Genomic DNA, 14,270 nt, shown 5'->3' with positions numbered 1-14,270 from the left:
CCCCCTAAAAGTGATGTGGTGCTGCCGGCAAAGCCTGGCATTGATAACGAGTGCTGCCCAAAGCAAGGTAGGCAAACAAACCTCAAAGTCCCGAGAGAAGTGCAGTTCGCCAGGTACACGTCACTTATGTTCGTTGTGCAATCACGCTGATGATCACGTGCCCAGATGTTCCAACGTGGGGGGATGATTCTGGTGGGCTGAGCTTATAATGATATGTAGATGTATTACAACGATGTGCCCGATGTGTGGCGGAGGGGAACACGGCCCTCCATTGACGGGCAGAACGGATGGTTGCCTTGAAACCGATTTTTGGCCTTCCCGCCATATTGTCCCCTCACGCCCGCCATGACGCCCAATCCCAGCGGGCACAGAAAATTCTGCCCTTAGTGATGTTCATGTTTATGAGACTTAGACCCTTTCTTAAAAGAAAAACTTAAGCATACATGAAAATCACAGCAAAATGTTAGCCCCTTGCAAAGTGGCGACCTCTACCACCTAGGAGAAGGAAGCAGCAGGCGCATGGGAACACCACCTCCTCCAAGCTCCCCTCAAAGTCACACACCGTTCTGACTTGGAACTATAAGCGCTGTTCCTTCACTGTTACTGGGTCAAATCCCTGGAACTTCCTCCAGCACAGCACTGTGGCTGCATCTACACCACAAGGACTACAGTGCTTTAAGGGGGTTCACCATCAACTTCTCAAGGGCAATTAGGAATCATCAACAAATGCCGACCTTGCCAGCAATGCTCAGATCTCAAGGACAAATAAGGAAAAACTCCATTCCACATTAGGCCAATTTATCTTGCTGCAAAATCACAGATATTAAGATCTAAGAGATGCTAATTTGACTACAGCCCTTTTTTACACTGGCCCAACCTAATCTCATGAAGTGGCTGGTATCCTGCCAACATTTTGTTCTCAACCAACATCAACTTCTTCTTCAGCTGCGATGTTCTGAAACACCAAAAATCATGGCTTTCCAACTTTCACAGTCTGTGATAATGGTCAACATCTCAGTGTTGTTCTCAAATCTTCTACCTGTTCTGCTTCTTGTCAGTGTATTTCCTCCTTTGTCTCTCTCTTGCTCCGCTGTTCTCAGTTTTACCAGTCACTACCAGATATCCTCGTCTCTCTCTCCTAAGCGCGTGCCCCAGAAATTGTGATTGTCTCTTGCTGATCATTTGTAAAAGTTCCTCTTGTGTGCCAGCTTTCCTCAAAACTTCCTCAATAGTTGTATGTTGTCCAACTAATCCTCATCATACGTCCCTGAAACCACACCTCTGTTGCCTTTAATTTATCTCCCACTGTCTGTCTTATAGTGACATTGACCGATGTCACATTTTAGTAATCTCATCCGGCCTTTCATCGAGATGTTCTTACTTCTTAGGGGTCTGACATTTTTGAGAAGGCTTGTTTTGAAAGTGTTAGGCGCTTCCTGATGCCTCGATCACTTTTCCCATCAGATGGTATTAGGCCACCCAGATAATAAAATGATTATACTAGTTTTATTTCTTTCGACTGCACTGTTATTTTGCATCTAGGGCCTGCATGTTACAGGGGGTGGGGGGAGGTGACTGCCTGGTAAAATTGGCCGACTTGCTCAGGGACAGCCCACCCTGCAGCTATAACATGCTGTGAGCGGGCTAAATTGGTGAACAGTGGGACTTTCGCCCCTCACTCAGGAGGAGCTCCCACCCTTGGGAGCTGTTCCATGGCTCCCGGCAGCGTCAGAGCTGGGAAGTAGGCACTACCAGGGCTGCAGGAAGTAGGCCCCAAGAACTAAACCCCAGGGTTTTAGGGTGGGGAGGGATCCCAGAGCCCAGGTAGTGGGGAGAAGGGGAGGGCAGGTTCTGTCAGGCAGGCGGCGTGGAAGGAAGGTTGGGGGGGAGGGTGGGAATTAGGGGGGTAGTGCCCCTGATGAGTGCAAGGCACCTCCAGAATGTGTCGTCCCTGGTTCTTTCCACCCTTGTTCATGTAGGCTTTTGAAAATAGTCTGCCCACTCCCTCCCGACTGTCCACGCCAGCTGTATTTTGGCGTGGGCAGCACCTAAATGACCCTTAATGATCTATTTACATTTGGTGGGCGGCTGCCGATTTCTCTGCCTGCCCATCTAGCCTATTATGAGGGTGAGCTGGAGGCTGGGTGGGAAGGCGTTGGGCTGGCCACCCAACCTATTTTAGTTGCCCCCCCCACCCCCCGCCAGCTGAAAACACGCCCGACGGGGGAACGTAAAATGCAGCCCTGGGTATGACCACACAGACCATTTTACTGCAGTTTAATGATAACCCACATCCGACCAACATCCCCAAAAACAAACAGATCAAACATTCATCCGCCGTGCTTGCTGCAAAATAGTGGTCACACTTCAAAAGTAATCCATTAGCTGTCAAGCACTGTAGAATATCCTGAGGATGTAAATATCGATGCGATTTCTTGCTTCCTTATATATTTAATTTTGCTCCTTTTGTACGCCCACAGCAGCTTCAATTTGTTACCCCTCCTCCCTCTGCCAATCTGACCAGTTGATTCAGAGCTGCTGAATCCAGATCACGAATCTAAATTAGAAATAGTTGGGACTCCCAACATTGAACCTTCAGGCTGTCTCACTCAGCACTCCCCCTCTCATGCAAATATCAATCCATGAACGCATATTAATTGTTACCTATCTTTCAGACTATTTCTTATTCATTGCAGCTTTAAACTTAAGCAGCAGCATTTTGTACTTGACCTTCTGGAATGTATTTTTAAGTTTATTCAAGTAAACATGTTGACATTAAAAACAAAAATAGATAATAGCATCCCTGAAAGCATTATGTTTTGCCTCCTTGAAGGAGTACAGTGAATTTCTACTATGATTAATCCTAGTTTATTAAGCATTGATCACAGTTCAATGCAAATAAAGTAACCCTCTTTACTCTTACAGCAAGTGACTGACTAGCAATGTACTGTCAGATAATTTATTAGTTATTCATCTGTTCACATGAGCCACAACCTTGTGCAATAGCCTTTTTTTGAACAACAAGCTACTGTGGAGTCACATTTGTACCACAGAGTTACAGGCCCAGATCTTCCAGTCCCAGATGGTTGTACCAGGAGATACCCCAGAAGATGCCCTGGGGTACCCCTTGGAAGCCCCAACGCAAGAGCTCCACGGGGATGTTTCAACTTCCGATGGGCAATTCCCCTGCGCTGGAACCCTCCGAAAACTCTGAGTTAGAATAGGAAACTTCGCACAGTCCTGACTTACCTGGATAGTTACCCAGGAAATGTTGGACAAGAAAGAAACCATATCTAACTCCTGGGTAACTATACAACTGACCTCCTGACTCCCCCACCTTACCCTCTGACTCCACTTTCCACCAACTCTCCAACTGCCTTCCTTAACCCCTGACTGCTCCCACACCCTCCGACTGCCCCCTTTACCCCCCGACTGCCCCCTTACCCTCCAACTGCACCCCCTTACCCTCTGACTGCCCCCCCCGACCTCCAACTGTACCCTCAATCCTCTAATTCTCCACTGACCCTCCGATTCCCACCCTGACCCGACCTCACCACTCTGTCACTCTATCCAGCTGACACCCAACCCACCCTGCTACTTATTATCCTGCCACCTTACCCAACTGGCACCCTACCCATCCTGCCACCCTACCCCACCCATCTACCATCCTACCCAGCTGGCACCCTATCTACCCCACCCACCCTACTACCCTACTCACCCTGCCGCTTACCACCCTACCGACTGTACCCACTTAGCCCGCTCATTCACTAACGGTGAAAAGCTACTTAAACGTCCCAATGTTTTTCAGCGTATTAGTGAACGAAGATTGACTAAAGTAAGGCAGCTTAGCTGGTGCTGTAAAATAGGGGGCTTGGCCTGACTTTCCCCCGACAATCCTGCTCTACGAGGAAGGAGTCCGAGAATGGATATGCTCCGCATTTCAGAAGGGGCCTGGTTCAGAAATGTGAAGTTCCATGGTTGGGGGCGGTGGTGGGGAGTGCAGAGTGACAATCCGACTGTGATTGCCACTCCTTGGAAGATTCAGCCCAAAGAGTTTAGGGTTCTCATTGCAACGCTGCACATTGGGTGCGCTCCCGGTCTTAACCTGGTCATACATAGGCCGTGGGGAGAAAGCGGAAGCACAAAGCTTTCACGAGACAAAAAAACAAAAAGAGTTTACCAGAGGTGTTGAAAATTATGAAGGTTTTTGACAGACGGGATAGGGAGAATCTGTTTCCACCTGCAGGAGGGTTGATAAGTAGAGGATAAAATAATTGGCAACAGAAGTAGGGGAAGAGGAGGAGGATTTTTTTTCCTGCAGTGAATTATTCCAGTGATCTGGAATGTGCTGTCTGAAAGACTAGTGGAAGCAGATTTAATTGTAACTTTCAAAAGGGAATCGGATAATGTCTTCGATCCTTTAACTCAGCAGTGATACCAATGTTTCTCCTTTAAATTTATAATTTATTAATTAACGTTTTACAGCCAAGATTGGAAATTAATGAAGATCTTGAAACGACCATGTTTCCTTTAAATACAGTACTGTAATATTTCCCAATCATCATTTTTCTGAAATCTCAGCTGACTTCAGCGTAGTAAAATGCTGCCGTAAGCAGGAAACAATTTCCATTTTTATGCTCCATTGATATTTGTGAAAAAACCTGTTTATATGACAGAATTTCTGTTATGGGTTGCTCTCCGACACACACTGAAAGATGACAGATCATCACGCATTGCACAAGGCGAGAACTCTGGGGCTCAGCAGAGCTTGGCGCTTCCTGGCAGTCTATGTTCCAACACAGGACTACAGCAGGGCCCTGCTTAATCAACGTTAACCATCCCAGCTTTTACCTCGACAGTGACGCATTTTCATGATCCCGACTATTCGCATTTATTTCTGCTTTGTACAAAAATGGACACTTGTGCCAGCAGCGTCTTCACCATCATACTTGATGAAAATCCCTGGCTGACAGGCAATACGTACCTTGATGATACAGGGCTCTGAAATGAGGGTGTCAGGGTTTAACACTTCGACCACAGCTTCTGGGATCACTGCCTTCTTCATGCAGGACATCTTAAAGCCATACACGTCCTCCCAGAAAGCTACTCGTTCATCGTGCTTCTTCCTGTCTCCCACTGCTATCAGGCTAATAGTACAGATATCGGGGTACACTGAAAGAAAGCATTAAGTGTATTAACTTGACTGTGGAGGGAAAGATCCCAGATCATTAGATTTGGACTCTTGTGAATTTGCATTCAAATTTTTTTCAAATTTTCATTTACCGGGATGTGGGCTTCGCTGGCTGGGCCAGCATTTATTGCCCATCCCTAGTTGCCCTTGAGCAGGTGGTGGTGAGCTGCCTTCTTGAACCGCTGCAGCCCATGTGGTGTTGGTATACTCACAATACTGTCAGGGGAGTTCCAAGATTTTGACCCAATGACAGTGAAGGAATAACAAAATATTTCCAAGTCAGGATGGTGAGTGGATTGGAGGAGAACATCTAGGTGGTGGTGCTCCCATCTATCTGCTGCCCTTATCCTTCTAGATGGTAGTGGTCGTGGGTTTGAAAGGTGCTGCCTAAGGAGCCTTGGTGAGTTCCTGCAGTGCATGTTATAGCTGGTACACACTGCTGTCACTGTTTGTCAGTGGTGGAGGGAGTGAATGTTTATGAAAGGGGTGCCAATCAAGAGGGCTGCCTCCCCTAGATGGTGTCAAGCTTCTTGAGTATTGTTGGAGCTGCACTCATCCAGGCAAGCGGACAGTATTCCATCACACTCCTGACTTGTGCCTTGTAGATGGTGGACAGGCTTTGGGGAGTCAGGAGATGAGTTACTTGCCACAGGGATTCCTAGCCTCTGACCTGCTCTTGTAGCCATTGTATTTATATAGCTAGTCCAGTTCAGTTTTTGGTCAATGGTAACCCCCATGATGTTGGTAGTGGGGGATTCAGTGATGGTAATGCCATTGAATGTCAAGGTGCGATGGTTAGACTCTCTCTTATTGGAGATGGTCATTGCCTGACACTTGTGTGGCACGAATGTTACTTGCCACTTGTCACCCCAAGCCTGGATATTGTCCAGGTCTTGCTGCATTTGGACATGGACTGCTTCAGTATCCGAGGAGTCGCAAATGGTGCTGAACATGGTGCAATCATCAGCGAACATCCCCAGTTCTGACTGTATGATGGAAGGAAGGTCATTGGTGAAGCAGCTGAAGATGGTTGGGTCTCAAACAGAGTGATGTTAGTGACAAACATCTCATGACATAAAAGGAAAAATGCCACTGATCATATATAACACAATGAGCAATCTACTACTTATAGAAGTTAATACCATTGTAGCAGGGATCTTTTCCCAAGGCCAAATGCAGGCTTGTGTTTTCAATCAGCTCTCGAAAAGCTTATTACTGCATTTCCTCTGCCAACTTTATGCAGGTTTTCATGAGCAGAGTGGGAGATTGGAAGGAAATCTAGGTTTCTTATATATATATATATATATATATATATATGCTGTGGATCAGTTGATTTTTAAACAAATCACAAACTGAGTTCTATATGTGTAAATCATTATGCCCGGGCTTTCAAGGTGGGAGCAGACAATAATCGTCATCCTGCTGCCGCTGCTTCAAAGACCTTTAAACTCCTCAACACAACATATTTGTCACTTCATTCTTTTCTCATTAGCGCAGTAATTGAATAATTATTATTGCACACGGGCAAAATTAACAAAGTGTTGATTGGACAGGGAGTAAGAGTTCTCTTGGCTGCTTACAAAGATTCACAGCAATGACATCTGTGTCCTTCTCGATTCACTGCCCAAAGCCACCTCGTCTTTCACAGCAGCTCACGTGGCTGATTTGGAAAATAGGATGTTCTCTGTACTTTCAGAATGGCTCGCAAACCACAGAACATTGAGAATTAAAAGGAGTTAGTGCTCTGGGTTACGCAGCATACGTTCTTGCATCAGGCTCATGGTCAGCACAGCACAAAGTGCAGAGTTTTCATGACTTCTTAAAATAAAACTCTTCTCACCCTCTGCGCATCGATAGATCAGAGTCTATGTTTGTAAAGGAAGTCTTTGAGAGGAATTGCCTCCTTTTTAAAAAAAAACTGTTTTAAAATTCCAGTTTTCATTTTGGAATGAGGATACATTTTAAATGGGAACAAAAAGAACCCCTAATATTAACCAAAGGCCTCAGCATTGAGCATTCAAGCTAACTAATGACCACAGAAAATGTGATTTTTAATATACATTCCATATAAAACATGCTGCGATCAGCAGCTACTTAACATTAACTGCTCAGAACCCAGCACCGTCTCACAACTGTTATTTTCCACCAATAAAAAACAGCCTCAGGAAATAAAAATAACACAGAGTCCTGTCATAACTAGGCTTTCAAGGCAAGCTGGCTTGCTGATTAGCCAAGCTTGACTAATGGATCTGACTGGCAGAATTCACACGCACCGAACTGATTCCTCTCCAGTTTCCAATCGAATATTATTCTAACAAACTGGGACTGCAGATTCAGTGTAGCTGCATTTCTTTAAAGAAAAATCAGTCTTTTTTACTGAATAGACATGTAGCAAAGTGCTTCCACCTCACACAGCAGCATTGCAGGGCAACCAACCTTGGTAAAGATAATCTGATTCCCAGATTGCAAATCACAAAAAATATGATGTCCAGTAATGCTCAATTTTTGACACAAATGCGATAACAAAGCATGCAAGTATAGCTATGGAAGATCTCATTCACTGGACATTTTGTTGACCAAAATAAAAGCAAAAAACTGCGGATGCTGGAAATCCAAAACAAAAACAAAAATACCTGGAAAAACTCAGCAGGTCTGGCAGCATCTACGGAGAGGAGCACAATTAACGTTTCGAGTCCAAATGACCCTTCAGCAGAACTAAGTAAAAATAGAAGAGAGGTGAAATATAAGCTGGTTTAAGGGGGGTGGGGTGGGACAAGAAGAGCTGGATAGAGGGCCAGTGATAGATGGAGATAACCAAAAGGTGTCACAGACAAAAGGACAAAGAGGTGTTGAAGGTGGTCACCCTCCCACGGCACCTTCCCATGCAATCGCAGAAGGTGTAACACCTGCCCCTTTACTTCCCCTCTCCTCACCGTCCAAGGGCCCAAACACTCCTTTCAAGTGAAGCAGCATTTCACTTGCACTTCCCTCAACTTAGTCTACTGCATTCGTTGCTCCCAATGCACTTTCCTCTACATTGGAGAGACCAAACGCAGACTGGGTGACCGCTTTGCAGAACACCTTCGGTCTGTCCGCAAAAATTACCCAGACCTCCCTGTCGCTTGCCATTTTAACACTCCACCCTGGTCTCATGCCCACATGCCCATCCTTGGCCTGCTGCAATGTTCCAGTGAAGCTCAACGCAAACTGGAGGAACAGCACCTCATCTTCCGATTAGGCACTTTATAGCCTTCCGGACTGAATATTGAGTTCAACAACTTTAGATCATGAACTCTCTCCTCCATCCCCACCCCCTTTCCAATTTTCCCCCTCCTTTTTGTTTTTTCCAATAATTTATATAGATTTTTCTTTTCCCACCTACTTCCATTATTTTTAAGTGTATTTCCATCCATTGTTTTATCTCTACCTTTTAGCCTATTTCAATCCCTTCCCCTCACCCCACCCCCCACTAGGGCTATCTGTACCTTGCTCGTCCTGCTTTCTACCCTTAATTAGCACATTCCTTTAGATAATATCACCACCTTCAACACCTCTTTGTCCTTTTGTCTGTGACATCTTTTGGTTATCTCCACCTATCACTGGCCCTCTATCCAGCTCTTCTTGTCCCACCCCCCCTTAAACCAGCTTATATTTTACCTCTCTTCTATTTTTACTTAGTTCTGTTGAAGGGTCATTCGGACTCGAAATGTTAACAGTGCTCCTCTCCGCAGATGCTGCCAGACCTGATGAGTTTTTCCAGGTATTTTTGTTTTTGTTTTGTTGACCAACTTGGGCTGGATTTTTGGAGGCCAATTTGAGGTGGGACCAAAAATGGGCAGGCCTGGAATTTGGCGAAGCCGGGCAGTGTGCCAGCTTGCCGTCACCATCCCGCCACTGAGCCATTTTCCAGAAGGCCAGGTCGGGGGTGAAACGGCTGTCAGGCTATAAGTGGTGGGTAGCCAAGTGAGGCAAAGGCCCCTCTCCTGGAGCGACTGGCATTTTCCAGCTGGCAGGTGGGCCGCACATGGCAGCCAAAAACATGGCCAAGGAGAGGAGGCGGCCTCCGGGTGGGGTTGGGAAGGGGCAAGAGGGGGGAAGGGCGGGCTTCATCCCACTGGGGACCCTACCCCCCAGCACCTTCTATGATCATTGGGCCACATCTGTGTTTGCTGGCCATCCAAGGGAGGGTTACACCTCCACAATCACCGCCTGACAGTATGGCCAATTTTAAATCTTGAACGGCTCTGTGGGTGTACCTACACCACATGGACTGCAGCGGTTCAAGAAGGTGGCTCACTATCACCTTCTCAAGGGCAATCAGGGATGGGTGATAAACTTTGACCTTGCCAGCGATGCTCACATCCCAATAATGAAATAAAGGGCGGAATCTAGCAGGGGCGATGGGAATCTCGGCTGCTGGCTAAAGACCCAGCAAGAACCCCACCTCACCTCTTTTTGAGAAGGCACCTGGCAGTCCTTCCTCAGGGATTAAGGACCCTGGGGCGAAAATCTCACCTGTTGAGAACGGCCGGCCAATCACCGAGAAGGCGCTGGCTGCTGCCGGATTTACACCCACCTGAGGATTCGATCAAGAAGGGGGCCCAGGCACAGGTGAGTGATGGCAGGGAGGAGGTAGCGGGGTGTGGGGGTCGCACTCTCATCAGCACCCCTCTTCTGGATGCCGGACCCCTTGATCAGGCAGTGAGTATCTTTTAACTGAGTGGCCACCCTCCACCACCCCCCCACTTCCTTCCAACCTCTCACCCCTGGGGAGCCCGCAAGCAAACATGCAAGGGTTTGCTTATCATGCTCCCCATTTGGCGAGCCTCCCTGCCTGAAATACCAGCGGCAGTGTGTTGAGGCCCTCAGGTGGACATTAACAGCCCTCCTAGCACAGACCTAATCGGGGCGGAGGGAGGAAGAAGGCAAGGGACCCCACCTGCCACCCTCTCCCACAATTAACTGCCCCCTTCCCCCGACCACCAGTGTTACCACAGGGCAGGGCACAAGACTCCACCCAAAATGATTTTTTTTTTTAACCTGGTGTTCAGAGGGCACCTCCATTGTGCATTGTCCCAGGTCTGACAGTGGGGCTGTTGATATATCATTGCTGCACGGCCTCCTGTTGGCCCTCCAGCCTCAGAAGACCATAGAGCCATAGAAAAGTTACAGCACAGTAGGAGGCCATTCGGCCCATCTTGTCCATGCCAGCCCGAGGACACCCAGGTGCCCTTTCTAATCCCACCTTCCTGCACCCGGCCCATAGCCCTGCAGTTTACAGCACTTTAGGTGCAGATCCAGGTACTTTTTAAAAGAGTTTGAAGTTTCTGCCTCTACCACCAACTTGGGCAGCGAATCCCAGACACCCACTACCCTCTGCCTAAAAAAGTTCTTCCTCATCTCCCTTCTACACCTTCTGCCACTTATCTTGAATCTATGTCCCCTGGTTCTAGAATTCTACATGAAGTGAAACAATTTTATCCTGTCCACTCTATCTATTCCCCTCATAATTTTGTACAGCTCAATCAAGTCACCTCTCAGCCTTCTTTGTTCTAAGGAAAATAACCCCAACCTATCCAATCTCTCCTCGTAGCTACTCTTTTCTAACCCTGGCAACATTCTTGTAAACCTCCTCTGCACTCTCTCCAGAGCTATTACGTCCTTCCTGTAATGCGGTGACCAGAACTGCACACAATACTCCAGTTGTGGCTTCACCAGTGTTTTATACAATTCCAACATTATATCCTTACTTTTATATTCTATACCTCTGCCAAAGAAAGAGAGTATTCCATATGCCTTCTTTACAACCTTGTCTCCTTGAACTGCTGCCTTCAGGGACCTGTGTACTTGTACGCCAAGATCTCTCACTTCATCTACCCCTCCTAGTATATTCCCATTTATTTTGTAATCCCTGTAACTGTTTGACCTCCCTAAATGTATGACTTCACACTTCTATGTTAAAATCCATCTGCCACCTTACCGCCCACTCCACCAACCCATCTATATCGTTCTGGAGATTATGGCTATCCTCTACACTATCCACTACTCGGCCAATCTTTGTGTCATCTGCAAATTTCCCAATCGTGCCCCCCCACATTCATGTCCAAATCGTTAATATATAACACAAACAGCAAGGGTCCCAACACCGAGCCCTGTGGAACACCACTTAAGACAACTTTCCATTCGCAAGGGCATCCATCGACCATTACCCTTTGTTTTCTGTAACAAAGCCAACCTTTTATCCAGTTTGCCACATTACCCTGAATCCCATTGGCTTTTACTTTCCTGACCAATTTGCCATGTGGGACCTTTTCAAATGCCTTGCTAAAATCCATGTACACAACATCCACTGCACTACCTTCATCAGTCCTTCTTGTCACTTCCTCAAAGAATTCAATCAAATTTGTGAGGCAAGACCTTCCTTTAACAAATCCATGCTGACCATCCCTGACTAGTCCATGCCTTTCCACATGACAGTTAATCCTATCTCGCAGGATTGATTCTACTAATTTGCTCACCACCGATGTAAGACTAACTGGCCTAAAATTGTTTGGCATTTCCTTTAATCCCTTTTTAAACAATGGAACTACGTTTGCATTTCTCCAGTCCCCTGGTACCTCCCCTGTATCTAGTGATGATTGGAAAATCATCCTCAGAGCATCTGCTATCTCCTCCTTGACTTCCTTCAGCAGCCTCGGAAACAATCCATCTGGCCCTGGTGACTTATCAATGTTCAAGGATTTCAACCCTTCGAGTACTTCCTCTCTCTTTATGACTATTCCATCCAATATCTCGCAGTGTTCCTCCTGGACTATTATATCTATGTCCTCCTTTTCCTTTGTAAACACGGAGACAAAATATTCATTCAAAACCCTTCCCACAGCCTCCGCATCTACACACAAGTTTCCATCTTCATCTCTGATAGGCCCCACTTTTTCCTTAACTAACCTTTTAGCATTAATGTATTGGTAAAACATCTTTGGGTTATCTTTAACTTTACTTGCTAATCTATTTTCATGCCCTCTCTTTGAATTCCTTATTTCCTTTTTTACTTCGTCCCTGCACTTCCTATATTCGTCTCGGTTGTCTGCGGTGCTTGGTTCTTTGTGCCTATCGTATGCTTTCTTTTTCTGTTTGATCTTCCCCTGTATTCGTCTAGACAACCAGGGAGGTCTAGATTTGGCAGTACCACTCTTATTTTTGTAGGGGACATGTCTACTTTGTACAATTAGGATCTCGTTTTTTAGTGCTTCCCACTGGTTTTCCACTGTTTTATCCTCCAGCAGTGCTGTCCAGTCCACCTCAGCCAAGTCCCTTCTCATTTCTGCAAAATTTGCCTTCTCCCAGTTCAAGAATTTTACTCCTGCCTTATCTCTGTCCTTTTCCATGGTAATGCTAAATCTAACTGAATTGTGATCACTGTCCCTGATATCGTCACCAACTGTCACTTAACCCACTTGCCCTTCTTCGTTCCCCAAGACTAGGTCTAGAATTGCATCTCCTCTCATTGGGTTTGTCACCAATTGGTTGAAAAAAAATTTCTGGACACACTGCATGAATTTTTCTCCCTCAATGCCCCTTATATTGTTTGAATCCCAGTTGATATTAGGATAGCTGAAGTCTCCTACTATTATTGCCCTCTTGTTCTTACAAGCAGAAATTTGCCTACATATTTGTTCTTCTATCTCTCTTTCACTATTTGGGGGTCTGCAGTATACTCCCAGTAGTGTGGCTGCCCCTTTTTTATTTCTAGGTTCAATCCATAAAGCCTTGTTTGTTGACCCATTTAGTACATCATCCCTTCTCACAACTGGAATTGATTCTTTAACCATTAGTGCTATCCCCCCTCCTTTTTTTTTCCACCATCTTTAATTGGGCAGAGAGTGGGCCTTCTGGCCAGTTATTGGACAGCTCGTCAAAAACTGTGTTGGGTGTCTGATGCCGATGTGATATAGGGTCAGGACTGGCATTTGATCTCAACATCGGTGTCCCAAGCCCAAAAGGAAAATCCAGTCCCTTGTGACTGAGGAACACTTGTACTGTCAGCATACTGCTGACTGCTTCTATTTGTGCAGCTTAATTATAATGTAAACAAACAACTGAATTAAGCATTGAATAGTCTGCCTACTTAGCACATTGGAAAAAAAACATACAACTCCCAGAATACTAATCTAATCAAGTTAGATTTGCTTGGCTCATCATTATTTGGTGAAGTTATTTTCTTTTGCAACTTTGGTCATTGTACTAGCTTAGATATCAATTACAGGAAACATATGAACAGGCTGGATCCCCATGACCTTCAGTCTTTCTGTGTTGCCGCTCTGTGGATGGGCAAGTTGTGGGGAGGGGAGGTGGTTTAATAGGATTAATTAATTTCCCAGACAACCTCCGCAGTCACATTCAACAATTACTGAAGATAATTGTGAAGACTTCAGAACTTTTAATGATGCCTCACGAGGTTCTCATGAAAGTTAAGTACTATGTTGATATTTTATATTCTAACTTAACACGCTTTAGTGTTTATTCCTTTACTGCAATAAACTCAATGTGTCATTTTAGCCTAAGCTACATAGGCAGTTGGCAGGATGTTTTACTTATAAAAGATAGGTCAGAAGGAATGGTCGGCAACATATACAACTTTCACTGCAAATCTTAGCAGGATAATGTTAGATTGTATGCTCTGTTCCCTGGTATGACACATGCTTAACATGTAAGGTTTTCTATTATTAGGTTGCATGGACTTACCAATGGAAGTCGACTTTTGTGATAAGAATGAGTAAAACATCATGGGAGAGAAGTTCAGATGGTGATATGTAGATTTTAAAAAGATGTATTCTGGCAAATCTCCAAAGATCTTTCCCCTAAGTTTTAGAACCATGTCTAATATCGTCAGCTATAATCTACGTTTGGGTTAACATTGAACGATCTCCAAAAGGTGAGTTCAATGTTGCCTCATCACTATAGTCCAAAAGCAAGCTCCGATCCAGAGCAGAAAAAAGGATGTTTTGATTAGGACAAAGTTCCACTGACAGCAGATTCAAAATGCCAGGGGATAGGGAACGGAGGTGGGAGGGAGGGA

General features: G+C 45.6%; 1 protein-coding gene and 1 long non-coding RNA gene across 6 annotated transcripts in view; one reads left to right on the top strand and one right to left on the bottom strand.

Moving 5' to 3' along the window:
* prmt3 (protein arginine methyltransferase 3) overlaps nt 1-14,270 on the bottom strand; it is a 215,827-nt gene that overhangs the window by 91,178 nt on the left and 110,379 nt on the right. For all 3 annotated transcript variants that reach the window (XM_078549514.1, XM_078549516.1, XM_078549515.1), the window contains exon 12: nt 4,985-5,172. In XM_078549514.1, coding sequence (XP_078405640.1) covers nt 4,985-5,172 — 188 coding nt within the window. The remainder of the gene's footprint in view (nt 1-4,984; nt 5,173-14,270) is intronic.
* The window catches only part of LOC144685007 (uncharacterized), a 142,147-nt gene continuing 141,466 nt past the window's right edge, over nt 13,590-14,270 (top strand). For all 3 annotated transcript variants that reach the window (XR_013577606.1, XR_013577607.1, XR_013577605.1), the window contains exon 1: nt 13,590-13,666. This is a non-coding gene — a long non-coding RNA (uncharacterized LOC144685007). The remainder of the gene's footprint in view (nt 13,667-14,270) is intronic.

This window comes from Cetorhinus maximus, chromosome 9 (assembly GCF_964194155.1).
Source record: "Cetorhinus maximus chromosome 9, sCetMax3.hap1.1, whole genome shotgun sequence".
Classification (NCBI taxonomy): domain Eukaryota; kingdom Metazoa; phylum Chordata; class Chondrichthyes; order Lamniformes; family Cetorhinidae; genus Cetorhinus; species Cetorhinus maximus.
Note: the sequence above shows the minus strand (reverse complement) of the source record. Positions and strands in the feature narration are given on the sequence as shown.